General features: G+C 38.2%; 1 protein-coding gene across 1 annotated transcript in view; it reads left to right on the plus strand.

The window, feature by feature from the left end:
• Window positions 1-5,736: 5,736 nt before the first annotated feature.
• Window positions 5,737-16,088, plus strand: part of LOC147448612 (purple acid phosphatase 18-like) — a 78,770-nt gene continuing 68,418 nt past the window's right edge. The window contains exon 1 of the mRNA XM_086521178.1: window positions 5,737-6,197. Within this exon, the coding sequence (XP_086377304.1) occupies window positions 5,985-6,197 (213 nt within the window). The 5' untranslated portion in view covers window positions 5,737-5,984. The remainder of the gene's footprint in view (window positions 6,198-16,088) is intronic.

The raw sequence follows: 16,088 nt of genomic DNA on the forward strand, positions 1-16,088 counted from the left end.
TTTGCGTTGTGTTTGTGGCACCAAAGCATATGCCAAACAACCAAAAACATGCATGTGCTCAACAAAAGGCTTTCTATCATGCCATGCTTCATATGGAGTCATGGACTGCAAAGGTTTTATAGGACACCTGTTAAGTACATAAGTGGCACACATAATAGGCCCAAGCCAAAACAAATGCGGTAAAGCTTGACTTTTGACCATACATCTTGCCATTTCCATAAGAGACCTATTTTTCCTCTCAGCAACACCATTTTGCTGAGGTGTATACGGAATTGTACATTGGTGTTTTATCCCACGACTAGCCATAAATGCATTAAATTCATGAGACATATAATCCCCCCCTCAATCATAATGGAGGGTGCCCATAGGCCAAAAATTTCTTGAAGCACAAAAACACTTTGGACTTTGCCTTAAGCGGATACACCCATGCATGCCTGGAGTAATCATCAATGAAAGTCACGAGGTAAAGGTAATCTCCCAAAGATGGAGTTTACATGGGCCCAGAAACATCACTATGCACAAGTTGCAACATGCATAAGGCCCTACTGAACCATCCTTTGGAAACATCGAATGGTGCATCTTACCCAAAATATAGCCTTCACAAACATGTTTGATAGGTGCTTCAAGAGCCGGCAAAGAAGCAACCATATCAAATTTTTGCAAACATAGTAAACTGACATTATTCAGATGTCCAAAACGTGCATGCCAATGTTTTGTATGTAAAATAGCCTTAGAATCGACAGTGCATTTGCAAAATTATACCCACACTTGTCGTACAAAGTGAGCTTATACAGCCCACGGCATAAAATGCCAGATGCAACAATTTCATCTCACCAAAACTAAGATCATGTATTGTACGTTTTTCATCCACAAATTTGACTACAAGACCAAGTCTAGCAAGTGAAGATACAAACAAAAGATTCTTCTTGATCCCAGGTACATACAATGCATCGACAAGTGTGAAAGTACTGCCATCTGCAGTAGTAAGCACAATCTTTCCAACACCCTGAACGGGATAAGAGGCATTGTTGGCACAAGTCACTTAATTCCCATGAGGGACAGACTCAAGAGAGGTAAACAAATCACAATGTGAGGTAATGTGCTTTTTAGCACCACTGTCAAAATACCACACATGTGAATCTGCAGCAAAACTGACATGCATGCATCATGGACAAAAGGATCATAAGTGCACTTTGCATAAAAGCCCATTCTCCATCAATATCACCATCACTATCTCCTTTCACAGAAGACTCAACAATAGCTGCATTTGTAGTGGAACCAACATTTATAGTGGAATCGGCCTCTTTCTTCTTAGCCTCTTTGGCTTTCAACTTAGGGCACTGCTTGAGCAAGTGATCATTAGCTTTACAATAATGGCAACACATCTTCCTTTTGCCCTTTTCACTAGAATTCTAAGACGAATTGCTGCCAGCAAAAGCATTAGGAACAAGTGATTTACCACTCATAGAAGAACCATGAGAAGTGGCTACATTGCTTTTACCACCTCTTCTTTGAGCAGCAACAAAGGCTCGTTCAACTGCATGTTGTCTAGTCCTATTTTTTCTAGAAAGTGACTCTTGCACAGCAATGTGCATAATGCATCAAACTTGACAACTTTTGGATTTCCTTGGGTCATAGGTCTCCAAGTACTAGCAAAAGTCTAGTAAGAATCTCGCAAAGCATCAAGAAGAGTTTGCACAAGAAAACTGCTAGAATGACTTCCCCTGCAGGAATAAGCTTCTCATTGATATCCTTGACACCATCAAAGAAAGTGTCCATATCATCTTCCTCATACATAATCTTTGACTCTTTACGCAGCAATGCAACTTTTGCCTCATTCCGACTTGCATAAAGACCAGCCAAAATATCCCAAGCCTAATTTGCAGGTTTTGTTGAACGAATGTGAGGAGTAATAGTGCGCTTCACAGACAACGCAATCAATGCATGATCCTGTGTATCTCTTACATCCCAACAATCTTGCTCAGCCGTAGGCAAAACAGATCTGGGAGCAGCAATCCTGCCACCAAAACCTACAACATCCTCAACATCGCCTACATCCTTAGAACCAAGACGTACATCAATGCCATGCACAATATTCTAGACACCCTTTGACACAAGGACATGTTGCATCATATAAGCCCAAATAGGGTAATTGTCCCCATCCAATCTATCCTCTGCAACAAACATCTTGAACACATCTATGTTGTTGTCAGCCATGGCAAGTGCTACACCTGATGTGACAGCTGCTCAAAAAGAGGAGAAACAAAACGGGAACAACACATGCATTATAGCACAAACTGTAGAAGACTGTAGGGGACCTGTTATGCAAAAAATGGCACTGACATAAATTCTACACAAAATGACAAAATAGCCTGTGCAGTACTGTCTATAGTGGAAACGGAGAGGCCGAATCAAAAATTTGAGCAGACTTGGGATGCTCGCCAAATCTCACAGAAATCGAAGAAAGTGAGCAGACATATGCTGGAGTTGATTGATGATGACTAAGCCCAGGAGGACGCAACCTGATTTGATACCAATTGTTGGAATTAGGGTTGCAAGAAAACACACACTGCTTGGAGAAGACAAAGTAAGCTCAAGGCACACAACAGAGAGTGTATGACTTAGTGTGCAATGGAAAGATAGATAGCCCTAGAGTGATGGACGTATATACAATGCATGGGAGGAAAAAACCTCCTAGTGAGGGAAAAAATGCCCAGCGGTCCTAAGTGTGTTCACACACATCACTACAACATGTATATGGTAACACCCTCATCGCCTAGCCCTCATTTCCTGCTCCTGTCGCCAAAATATTCTTCCATCTATGTGTTACCCTTTCCTACCTCTTGACGCGTCACTATTACAATTGCCTTTCCTGTGAACTTGCACCTCAGCTTCCCATGCCATTCATGGACTTGCACCTACAGAGCCATCCCCCCATGTCATCTCCACTATGCCTATGTCGAGCAAGGACACAAGAGCGGGAGAGCGGGAGAGAGAGAGAGAGAGAGAGAGAGAGAGAGAGAGAGAGAGAGGTTTTATTCGCCTATGCCTTATGAAGATCCCTACCTCTACTCTGCAGAGAGAGAGAGAGAGAGAGAGAGAGAGAGAGGTCCCTTATTGGGAGGCATGGCCTCCACGTGTCCTACCTCCCCCTTCTCAATCCTCTATCTCTAAATCTCCTGAGGCATCTTCTCATGATCTCCAATAATGGGCTATTTTTTTATTTTCTTCTAGTCGGTAGCCCATACTCACAAATGGCTTATATATTATGAAGGGCCCCACTTAAATAATAAAATAAATGGTGCACATTGCACTTCATCATTTTAAAACAAAACAAAATAAAAAGATACATTAAAAATTAAAACCAAAGAATATTTTAATGCTTTCATATTATAATAATAGATAGATTTGATAAGTATAGAAAATAATAAAACAATTTAGTGAAGTGATTTTTTAATAAATCCTTAAATGAGAGGACTGTTTATCAATACCTCACAAAATGTTCAGGAAAGTCTTTTTGCCTAAGCGACGAGTTTCTTGCTTATACAAATACAAACTCAAAATACTAGTAGAAATTTTCAAATTTGCAAGATGTTTGAATTTTGAACTATTTGCTAGTATATTTTATCGAGTTTTTTTTTTCTTTTACCACCCTTTGTAACTAGCTAATCTTGATTTTCAACCGGCTTAGGACTAAGCTCAGACACACTTTTCTCGAACACTAGTACTCTTCACATCATAGGATCAAACTCCTATGAATATATTGTTTAATCTGTCAATCTTTGAAGTCTTTTTCAAGCATGCAAAAAAGAAAAGTAAATGCAGTTTTGGACAACGCTTTCTATTCAAAAGTTTTAGCTTTCTATTTACAAGACTTTTGAGACCCTTAGGGACACTTGTCTTCCAAAGAAATTTGAACGACCTTCACCCTTTGGGTACTAAGCCCTTTAGCCGGCCAAAAATTATCCATGGAGAAACTAAAGGAAGCACTTTAGACATGTCACACTTTAGACATGTCACAATACGCTTTCAAAAAGGAACAGCTATGGTGGACAAACATACATCTCTTTCCATGCACTCTCTTTATGCAAATCTATGTAAAAGCCCTTGGGACGGTGTTGTATGACTTCTTGTGTCTTACATGGTTGGTGGTTGTCCTCCATGGCTCGATTTGAACATGGAGTTGTTGTAATTTTTGGGGTTGAATTGTATAATCACACACCCGCTGGGGTGTATTTTACAAAAAAAAAAAGATATTTCTCCCCATCTCCCCCACATGTATTTACCCTCGGGCCTCGATCATTTCTTCAATGAAAGTTATGTTTGAAAAGGTTTGCCTAAGTTTAGTCTAGAGCCAAATTAAAAATTCCAAATTAGCCAATTTCAAACCAAGATAAAAGGAAGAAAAACTAGTAAAAAATCATATTAGTACATTCGATTTGCGAAGTCTGCCGTTAAGGAAGAACACTTTCTTGAACACTAGAATGTGATCTTGATTGGTCCACTCAACATGCAACTGTTGGGGCCGGCGGGGTGTGTGTGAAGTAGAGGCGGGGTGTGTGTGAAGTAGGCTAAGTACTCTCTTCTTGGCTGGTGGGTCTAGACCTACTACTTGTGTAGCTACTTTATAATGCGAAGCTTTAAGTTAAAACAAACTTGCAAGGTAAGAAGTGCATGACGTTGAGAGGGGAAACTCATAAAGAAAGCTAGCATCACGCATTTATAGAGAGGAAGAAGAGTGAAAGTGAAGTGTCTGTGGAGGAAAAGAAGTGTCGATGATGAGAAAGCATGTTGTGTACTCCTCATCCTCCATGCACGTTCGTCTAACTTGATTGATGTTGTAGCAATGTAGAAAAAGGCAAATTATTCTTTGAAAAGGGTGAGGAGTGCAAGTGAAGACCTCAAAAAATTAGAGTCCTTTAGTGTGGTTTAGACTCTTAAGTTTATGAAGTATGCTTTGGTAGAGAGAGATAGAGAGAGAAGAAGAAGAAGAAGAAGAAGAGTATTTTAACATCGTAGGAAACTATCCAAAGGACCTTAATGATCTCTCCGACAAGGAGAGTTGAACTCAAGACCTGTTATTCAAGAGGGAAATGACATAACCAATCTACCACACCTGGGTGATATATATATATATATATATATATATATATATATATATATATATATATATATATATATATATATAGAGAGAGAGAGAGAGAGAGAGAGATATATATAGAGAGAGAGAGAGAGAGAGAATCCGAGAAAGTCCTTTTCCCAAAATTGCGATGCATCCTCCCCATAAAGATGCAAAACGGAAATACTAATGAAATTTTTGCATATTTGCACGATTCTAAAACTATTTCCTTGTATGTTGTACCGGTTTTTCTTCCTTTTATCGTCATTTGAAACCAACTAATATCGATTTTCAAGTGGCGCTAGGCTAAGCTGAGGCAACCTCCCGGGGTTGGGGGGAGAAGGGCGAGGGGAGGGGCGCGAGCAAGTCTAGGGCACAATTTATTTGATGAGTCACAAGGTTTCTTGGCAGGTTAGGGTATACACATGGCATGGTTTGCGTATAATTACAAGAGAGAGATTTGCGTTTTTTTTTTTTTTTTTTAAATGAGGGGGGGGGGGAGAACCAATGACCGTGCAAGAATTGTGAAGAATATGCAAGAGGAATATGCGGCATTGAAAAATCTGCGAAGACTTGAGGAGCATACACGTGCTATATCAGCATCAAAGGCTACTTGTAAACGAGCAGAATGTCAATTTGTACCATAGCACGTTTGAGGCACATCACCTTAGTGTTAGCAATAATTATCATCAGAAAAGCCTACCCATCAACCTGTGTATACTTTGATCGGTTAAGCAATAATTAGCTCGTTATCTTGACAAGAGCCGCCCTGCAGTATTCTTCTTCTTCTGCATCATCGTCATCATCATCAGCAAATAGCAACGTCCATAGCAAGAGATCAAAGGGAATTAGAGGAAGGATTAAAATGCTGCAGCGCTGCTTGAGTGTGCAGGTGTGGGCGGTGTTCTTGATTGTGATTGCAGTTGTGGTCGCCCATTACATGAGTAGTGCCAACTCCAAGCGCGTGGTCGAAGAGAATTGGGAATCATGCAAAGAAGCCTGCACAGCTTTGGCCAAAGCTGGCTCTTCCTACGTTCATCCAAGAGACCATAAGGACCCTATTCCTGGCCCGCAACAGGTAAGTCCTTGCCTTCCAACTCTTTATTATCCCTCTCTGTGTGTGTGTGTGTGTGTGTGTGTGTGTGTGTGTGTGTGTGTGTGTGTGAGAGAGAGAGAGAGAGAGAGAGAGACAAGAAGAAGAATCAGAGAATACACAAGAGGATTTCAGACCAAATTGATCTATCCGACCATGCCCCAACTCAAGACCTTACCAGCCCTAAATCAATTGTAGAGTAGAAACAATACCAACAATGTACGGACTCTTGTCTTTAGGTGTGCTTCTTTGCTTTAATCATGAAATTTTGGCCATGTTTACATGCTCTACAACAATTATAAATTTTTATGGTTTTACAGTTTTCAATCATGATAATTTTTACGACACTCATGCCCACAAAGTGAGTTTTGCTTCATCTGAGCTACATCTTGACAACTCATGCATGTTGTGGTTGAGCACGAAGCAACGTACTATGTGGTCACTTCGATTGTGAAGTTGAGTACAATTTAGTTTGCAAGAGCGTGATAAATTTTGAGTAGCAATTGCCCTTAAAAGTTTAAGATCATTCAAATCAAGGTAATTCGCTAGTGCCACATGGGCATCAGCGCTCGAAATTTAGCTGGATAATCAATAGCTTTCATTGCTAAACTTGAGTTAATCAAATAAAACCTCTTGTTTGGTAAACTAAGTATTAAATAATGTTTGCACCCACTATCTTCACCAACACCTAGACAATTGCATTTAATGCTCACACATAGTTAATGACATTGAGGTGCATTTATATTATGTCAAAGAGATAATATGATCTATAGGAGAGATTGGCTTTCCGTATGTGTCAACACAAGATAATCTTGCTCATCTTTTCACAAAAGACTTGCTCCTCATTGGAAGTGTGAAGATTTTTTGTAAAGCTTTGAGTCTGCTCCGTTTTGTGGATCACTATTCATAAGGCCTAGCACTTCTCTAGATACACGAGTCCTAGCTCTTATTTTCCATATTCGAGTTGTGGTAGTGATATTGTATGTAAACACACTTATCTAATTAGCTAGGGCCCTTTTTTGCCTTGCTCCAAAGGTTGCAATGCATGTCCTCATTATTTTAGGGCTCTCTTATCTTGGTACTCATACACTAGGTAGCACTAGTTTTGTGTTAGCTAATGGTAGCTCGAGTCCCAAAACACATCTACATAGGCAAACATAAACACACACACACACACACATTTAGCTTGGGGTATTATTAATTATCCTTTGAACGCATGTGATATAGGGAGATTTTGATGAGTGATCATCTTGGGATATTTACATAGACACACACACAAACACAAACACTTGTGTGTGTGTGTGTACATACATACACACACACACACACACACACATATAATATTATATATATATATAAACATCAAAGCAATGACTCTAACACCAAAACTCAATTTTTGAATAGTGAGAGAGAGAGAGAGAGAGAGAGAGAGGGAGATGAATAACACTAGTGGAATTCAATATCTTAAGTGATGAAGTAGTGTGATTTAGTACAAAATGTGCGGACAACCATCACTTATATATGTGCTTAGTTAGAACCAACTCAAGGCTCATGCAAAAGATGGCAGTTGGGGAAATCTAAGCTTACAATTAAAGAATAAAGATGGACACATGTTTTATTCGTGGATGCCAAATGGTGCCCAGATGATAAAATGGCACAAAACTGAGCTAGGTACGAAATTAAAGGACAAAAGTAAGCCGCCGATGTAGATCCGTAGTATCCAAAAAATCACAATATGCAATACTTTAACATTTGTTTGTTGGGACATGATCTCGAAAAATCATTTTATCCACCAATAGTAACTCCCTAACCTAGCTAGATTAATCATGGTAGTAGTTATAGTTGAATGATGAAGTTGAGTAATGATAGTGACGATGATTCTAAACTTAATCAAGGTTTGCAAGGTGTATTGCTTAGTAATAACAAATAATGCATTAAAAGTATAAGCGCAATGGCAATGCAAATGGTATTGATATACAACATAATTTCTGAAAGCTAATTCTTTAAACCAACAAAAATTTTGGCAAGTCATTTAAATGTACTAGCTTATGGTGTTCGAAAGGAAATATATACAATGTGGGTTGTGATTAACAAGATCGTATTCAGGTAATTGAGATTTATTAATTGGTCTACTAAGTCAAGCTCTTGACAAACATCCAATGCAATGTGCCAAATCATGAAACACAACTGAAATGACACTTAACTAGACACATTCGGCACTCGTGCATGCCCAACATACCCATGCCCGTTCAAATCTAGAATTGAAGGCAGTAGCTGTTAAAATGGGGGGAAAATAAAGAGAATTACTCGGAAATTTATGATTATCACAAGTTGTTGCTATTTACAAACATTAAACTCCACAATGCACACTTTAGATAAGGCTCATGTGTGGAAGACCTTAAAAATTAGCACACAATAGATGTGTCCTCCTTGACACATGATGAGCATTTTGTTTAGGATCTACATCTAAAAGTTCTTACATTTTTAAATGTAAGAATTATGCCACCTTGTCTTGTCGTTGCTCTATGTGTGTGGGCAACTTGGGATCATTGTTTGGAAAAAAATGATTTCAAAAACATACAAAATTCTCTTTAGGGTAGATCCAAAGCCAAAATTTTGTAAAATAACCAATAATTTTTGCAATTTAACTCCATTTTCTTAAAATTTTTAACCGGATTTTCTCCTTCTCTCCCTCCCTTCAATCGGTTGATCTGGTTTTTCAACCGGTTCAAGGCTAAGCTGAGGCACACTTTTCCCAAAAACTGCTTGGGATTATTCCTACAATGTTAAAAAATTATCCTCTCTTCTCCTCCTCCTCCTCCTACTCTCTCTCTCTCATATTGGATTGTTGCTCGTTCTTCTTCTATATTTAAAAACGGTCCACTTTTGCTTGCCTATGCTCACTATGTGGGTCTTATGAAAATAGTACAAAGGTAGGTGTGGCTCTCATTCAACGAAAAAGTACTCCAAAGGTTTTCATGTTTAAATTACTTGCTATGCGGAGAGACTTTACAAAAAGTACTCTTTACTTGGTGAGTTGTTCGACAAAGGTAGTGAAACCTCTCATCCATTTGATTTAGGTACATTTCATGAGTGGAGGACCTTGTGATTTTTATCACTTGTGTGCTCCCCTTTCTCTCTCCTTTATGGAGGGGAGACTACATTTACTTTAGCGCTTACACTTTTACCTTCTCTCTCACGTGACATGAAAGGGATTCCTTTAAAAACTGCCAAAAAAAAGGACACAAAAAGAACAAGGACATCACGTCATGCCCTTTTTTTTTTTGGACCACATAAGTAGTCCTTAGTAAAGGGGTTGGATTTTGGGTCAAGTTGGGCCATAGTGAACTTTCACCTTGTTCTCTTGCTAGTAAAATGTCCCCCAAGAATACTTAATTTTTCTTACATGCTCTTATACTAGCACCCCTATCTACTCTTCTGTTTCACATCCTGACACGATGGAGACTTACCTTTCATTTCACATTGCATAATTCTAATAAATTCTATACACACATAAATATTAATTAGTTCTTTTTATTTCACCTTTTATTCAACAACTTCACATGGCTTTACATTTCTTGCATTTTATAGCTTGATTCCAGTTAGTGTTAACGTTTGAGTAAGTCTCTTTTATTAAGCGGTTGCTTATTGAGTTTTTTTCTCACAAAAAAGAAAATCAGAAATACTAGCAGAAATGTTGAGATTTGCAAAAATCTTGGACGACTTTCTTACATATTTCATCGATTTTTCTTTCGTTTACCATGGTCTGCAGTTAGCTAGTCTCGATTTTCAATCGGCTCAAGACTAAGTTGAGGCAATCCTTTCCCAAACACTCATACCAGTTTAATTCAACCTAACAATTTTATCACTTTCTTATTGTTTTTGAAAGCCATCGTGACCCTTTCACTTGTTATAAACATATAGTAGTCATCCTAGCATGAATTAATATAATCTCCCAAGAGTTGATATATGAAATCATGCACCAAAATGATGAAGCCAAATGCTTGCAAAAAATACATAGCATACAAGGCATGTATGTAAGCTATGTTGTAAGCTCTAGGTTAGGCAAAATATATGAAGTATATGCTTATCTTGGTATATTATCTGGGAGATGCAAACTTCTCACCCGAGGAGCAATCATCGCAATCCATTCCATGCAAGAGATGCTATTACCTAGCCACAAGTAGATAAATCCTAGCTAGTAGCAAGCATGCCATTACAATATTGTCACAAAATAAAGCTTAGGGTGTTTATCTTAATCAAAGTCTGTAGCATGGCTACATGGTGGCATTTGAGATTAAGTAAAAATATGTTCTCTATAACTAAGGGGTACCTTAGCCTGCAATTGGATATATTATATTGTCCCAATTATGTTTCCTATGCGAAGAACAAACAACGTATTTCTTTGCACATTACTCTGAACAGTGTATAATGTCACGGCCGATAGTGTCAAGGTAGCATAAGAAACAAAATATTGAATGGTAAGAATTACAATATTAAAGTGGCAAAATAGGACATTGTAGTTCTAACTTTCCTCAAAAATTGCTTGCTATCCACGTTGGTGTGGACACTTGTAGGCACTCATAGGGAAATATCTCTTGATCCTGAAGAGCGCGCCTTCCTAATTTTGCAACATTTCGGTCATCTCATCAAGGTCAATCAAGCACTTCACCATTTCTCCACTGCTTTGCGACCTTGTTCCACCATCAACCTGAACATTGACAACACATGATTTTCGATGCACAGAGGGTGACGATAGGTAGAGTACTTGTCCCTTGTTTTGAAGCTTTGGAAGCCAACATTGATTGTTCTAATCATCGACCCAGCCCAGAAGAGTGAGAAGCAAGGAGAATTTTTCGAGAATAACACTGAGATTTGTGAGTAATTCATTAAAATTTTTCTCATCAACGTTCACATTGATCTTCTCCCTAAAATCAATCTACCCGCAGACAAAGAAAAACACAGAATTAATCGATCAAGTTTAAGCTTTCCTATGCATTTTGTCTCAGATGATAGAGGGACGAGAAGAATGACACAAAAAAAGTGGTGATTGTACCTAGACATGGTAGCGTAAGTGAACCCAATAGTCATAGAAGGGATGACGACAAAGATCTCCCTTAGTATTCTTTGTAGTCCAAGTCCGCATGGATGGCTACATGCAGTATTTATTTTTAACACTAGTCTGGTAACCTAATAGGATATAAAAGTGTCCTTTCAGGGTTTTGGAAAAAAAATCCAAAACCATAGTAGATCCACTCATTTTGAAAAATCCTTTCATGAGCTTATAATTCAAAGCTAAAATGAGAAATTTGTAAAATTTCTCATGTCTTGGTCACAACAAGCCTCCAAAGTTGATGGACCAGTGCATTTTGCCCAAAACAGTCATTTCTTACAATTGATTGCATATAAATAAGAGTGGGGATTTTTGTAGGACATGAGATAAAATTCCCCCTTAACCTCAGTGGGTTGGTGATCAAAACATATGGCTACTTTTGCCTCATCTTTTTTTTTTTTGGCAAAAAAATAGGTACAAAAAGTTGCATTTTTGCCATTATGTGGACCTATCATCAAAGTTTCTATAATCACACTCAATACAGATAATACATACATGTTTTCTTAGTTCCCTTTGGGCCTTTGGATCCAAAAGGATCCATGGAGCATGTCAAAAGAATAATGGATCTCTTACTAAGTGTAACCTTGGGGACAATGATGAAGTGTTAAATACAACAAACATGAGAAAACTGGGTTTAGCATTATGACCTCTAGAATCCCATAGAAACTACTCAATATCCAGCCAAATTTATATTTTTATGATTAGATATGGTTACTACCTACAAAAGACACACAATTGGCTGAAGAAAGTAGCCTATATCTAGAAAGCTACTCTTGCTACACTAAAATGTCTTGTATTCTTCAGCAATTGAAAAACTCAACCATCATCATATACTATTGTATATATAGCATATTAGGTCCCCCAAAACTCAAGGAAGATTAGATTTATGTTATACATGACACTTACACAATCAAAATTGCATTTGAATATCAAGAGTGGCACCAAAAAATCATAAAAGTGCTAATTTTGACAAAAACAGGATTAGGTAATTCTTGTAATTTGGTCATAACTTTCAATTTTAACAATTAGTTCTCCCTAGAAGCGTCAAAACATGTTGAGAACTACAAAGGATTATCCTCTAGCAATCTAAACCTTACAAACATGAAGTTTAGAGTGGTATAGTTGCAAAAAATTGAAAAAGACAGTTTAGGTTCAAAAATGTTTGCAAGAGTAAGGTAAATGAGATCGATATTCCAAAAAAAAACCAAATTTTTTTTAGATCATAAGAAACCTTTGTGGATATATAGCACCTAGCAATTCATTTTCACACTCTTCAAATAATTCAAGCAAAATGGTCACTTAACAGGACACAAAAGTGTCCAAGAACATAAAAGTGTCCTGTTATACCAGTCTAGTGTTAAGAACTATTTCAAAAGTGGATGGCTATGGGTAATTATGTATATATAAAATTATTTTCGCCCCAATTTGACACGATAAAATTATATTTTTCTTGTAGCCACCCACATTGGTGTGGAGGGCTACGGGTAGTTATTTTTAAGAAAGAATTCAAAATTTCATTGTGCAGTCATCATTCCTTCTTCTATCAAGTATCTAAATATGTTTTCTTGTATCCATTTATGCCGGCATGGATGGCTATGGGCAACTTTATATGAATATAATGGAAATGATAGATGGATGTCTACCTTACTGAAAGAGAGGAGGAAACAACCTATAAAATATAGTACAAATCGTGGCCTTATAAACATGCACACAACCCAACTTGCCCATGGTGGTTCATCATGGCAATGCAAGGTGCATATAGAGTTAATTACTTTCTCCAGAGGTGACCTTCCCATAAATGGATCATCGGGTGAAGCTTGACCATTCAAGAGAGAGAAATGTTGAAAGGATCCGCATCAAAGTAGGCCAAGTTGTGTGATCATCAGTAGGGGCTTGCATGGATTTTTTTCCTTATGAGAGATCATATTTAATTTAATAGATCATCTATAGTTTAATTTTACATGCTGTAGTTTTACAAGCAAGCATATATGGAGAGGTCAATTTTGTGCCGAAAAAGTATTTAGGCCAACAAAGTAAAGAATATTATGACAGCTCTCAAAGCAAAGAGGAAGATACCAAAGATGGTGCAAACAATTATGGTAGGTGAAGAGATCGGATTGAAAATGTCGGCTTACTAGCAGGATTGAGAGAAGGCATGTGAGGTTGAGTTCGAGGCCCTTTGGCCATATGAATTGATTGATGGCAAAACACGAACAAAGTTCAAATCATGAATTTTGAGATCTAGCACAATGTGCAAATGTTTGAGCCTTTTTGGATGTATATGGGCAAGATATCCATATGTGTCTACAATGGCATGACTTCTTGCATGTATTGGTGCATAAACTTCAAAGAGCATGCCTTTCAAATAGCTATGGCCTCCCCATCCTATATATGGCCATTGCTTGAGGGCTATATGGCACCATTTGTTTTGTGGAATGAAGGGTAGCTAGTTTCACTAGGTCATATCCAGTTTTGCTAGCATGTTCTAAATGTGATAGCATGTTCTGTATGAATTGGAGGGTAGGGTATCATTCCAATGATGGGACTGTTGCATAGAATGCTCATCTTCAGACTTGCATGAGTCTTAGTTAGAGATCCTGTTTTGTAGCCTTGCCGTAGTATCTACATAAATGTGTCTGCAAATGAGACAATTTGTCATTAGCCTTGATGACTAATTCTTCCCTCACATCAAGTCAATAGAATCTCTTACAACTACTTTACTTCCTTTCAATTCTATACTACTACAGATGTGATTTTGGATTTTTTGTTAGAATATTACCAACCTTCTATCAAAAGGCAACTTTTTGGAGTAAATAAGTAGTCCTTAGGATTTTTGGGTGCAAATCTAGACCATTGGAAAAAGCTTGCCGAATAATGCCACATGGAAATTTAATGATAATAAACTTTATTTAAAATAAATTTCTTATAAGAACTTGTGAGAGGGGTACCTCTCTTTAAAGAGGGACATTGAGTATTGTGTCAAACAGATTTTCTATGCTTTTGTAGTATATAGTAAACTAAATATTTGATTGTTGTCACACTTTTTTTTTCAAAAAACATAATCTTTTATTGTGATACCACATGTTTTCAAATACTAGTGTCACTTTTTTTTTGTGCAAAACTCACTCCAACGGGAGTGAGTGAATATTATATTAAGAACCCAATTTTTTTTAATACAAGATATAGTGTCACTTTTCTATTCTTTCCTCTCAAAAAGAAGCCTTTGTTATGAAACTCTTCTCAATAGCCTTTTTTTTTTAATAGCAAAACTCACAATTGTGAGTGAATTATATTGATCAACCTAAAAAATTACAAGGCCTTGTCATGCTCGTGTTGAGCCATGACATCATACAGAGACTAAAATCATAACGGCTCTATCAGGGTTCTTCTGCTATCTTTTAATTACCGATGGCTAGTATTTTCCCCCATCCTAGGCATGCCAACTGCTGACAACAAGGCACAAGTAATCTTAGACCAATCCTCAGAGTGTTGCTTGCGTCCAAGTGTCCATATTAGGACTTTGCTCTCTTGTATAATTTCTGTGAATCTTGCCACCTCGAAACCTCCTTCAAACACACGGCGGTTCCTTGTCTGCCATACATTATGTAAGAAGAAGTATCGGACGATTTGAGTGCTGATGAGGAGGGCAGGACTACCTGAATTCTTTCCTCCAAGGAATAGATCAGTGTTGAAGAAACCAATTTTCCATGTTCTTTGGACCCACTTGCATATTTTCCCTGCTAGGCCTTTGATAGTTGGGCAATCCATAAAGAGGTGGGCTAGATCTTCACTGGCGAGCTTGCACCCCAAGCATCGATCTGACCCAATCCCTCTCTCCTGAATTTTCACCCCCGTCCGTAGAGCACCCCAAATTACCTTCCATAAAAATACCTTCATGTGTTGCGGAACCTTAGGCTTCTAGATGTTCTCTATTACTTGCTCCCACCTTTTCTCCGGCCATTGTTTTTTCCATATCTTGTTAAGGGGGCTAGACCAATTTTTCTTATGAATCATTGTATGATAAATGTCTTTAGGATGGGGTTTCCATAAGAGACTGCTTTTGGGCCATTCCCAGGCATTCCAATCCAACTCCGAGTCACAAATCGGCATGACTATATTGTCAAGCTTTTTCATCACTTTGTGGACAAGCAAGACCTCCAAGCTATTAAGTTGGTACTGAGCAAACATAAGATCAATGGTTTTCCAACTCTTGTTGTCACTGTCCCAGAAGTGCCCAAGTCGATTCAGACCCTTGTTATTCAGTTTCCTGGCTGTCTCTATCCAATAGGTAATTTGTGGCGGATCTACAACTTTGGACAGCCAGGGGGACCAATGCAAAATGGAGTTCTTGAAGTATCTGGTTTCTTCCCCCCACTTTAAAACTCCTGCTGCCTTATTGCATTTTCTTACCAATTCTCTTGAGCTACCCCCCAGTCTAAGGGTAGACCATGATGGGGCTAATAGTTTGTCATGGAACTCCACCCCTCTCCATTTACCTCCTTTCGAGCCAAGTTTAGCCGCTTCCATCATATCTTTGATCATGACAGCCCAAACTTGATCCTGTTTAGCCAAGGAGATGACAAATTTGGCACAACAAGCTTCTGCATGGGCCATCGGGTTGAGAATTCCGAGGTCTCCTTGATTTACCGGACGAGCAACTGATTCCCAACAGGCCCATTGCCAAGGCCTAGTGGATTTCGTGTTGTTTTTCCATAAAAACCTTTCTACTGGTTTTAAGAACTCTTTCCAGTGACACTTAGCCA

Source organism: Adiantum capillus-veneris, chromosome 10 (genome assembly GCF_014529385.1).
Source record: "Adiantum capillus-veneris isolate H3 chromosome 10, ASM1452938v2, whole genome shotgun sequence".
NCBI classification, from domain to species: Eukaryota; Viridiplantae; Streptophyta; class Polypodiopsida; order Polypodiales; family Pteridaceae; genus Adiantum; species Adiantum capillus-veneris.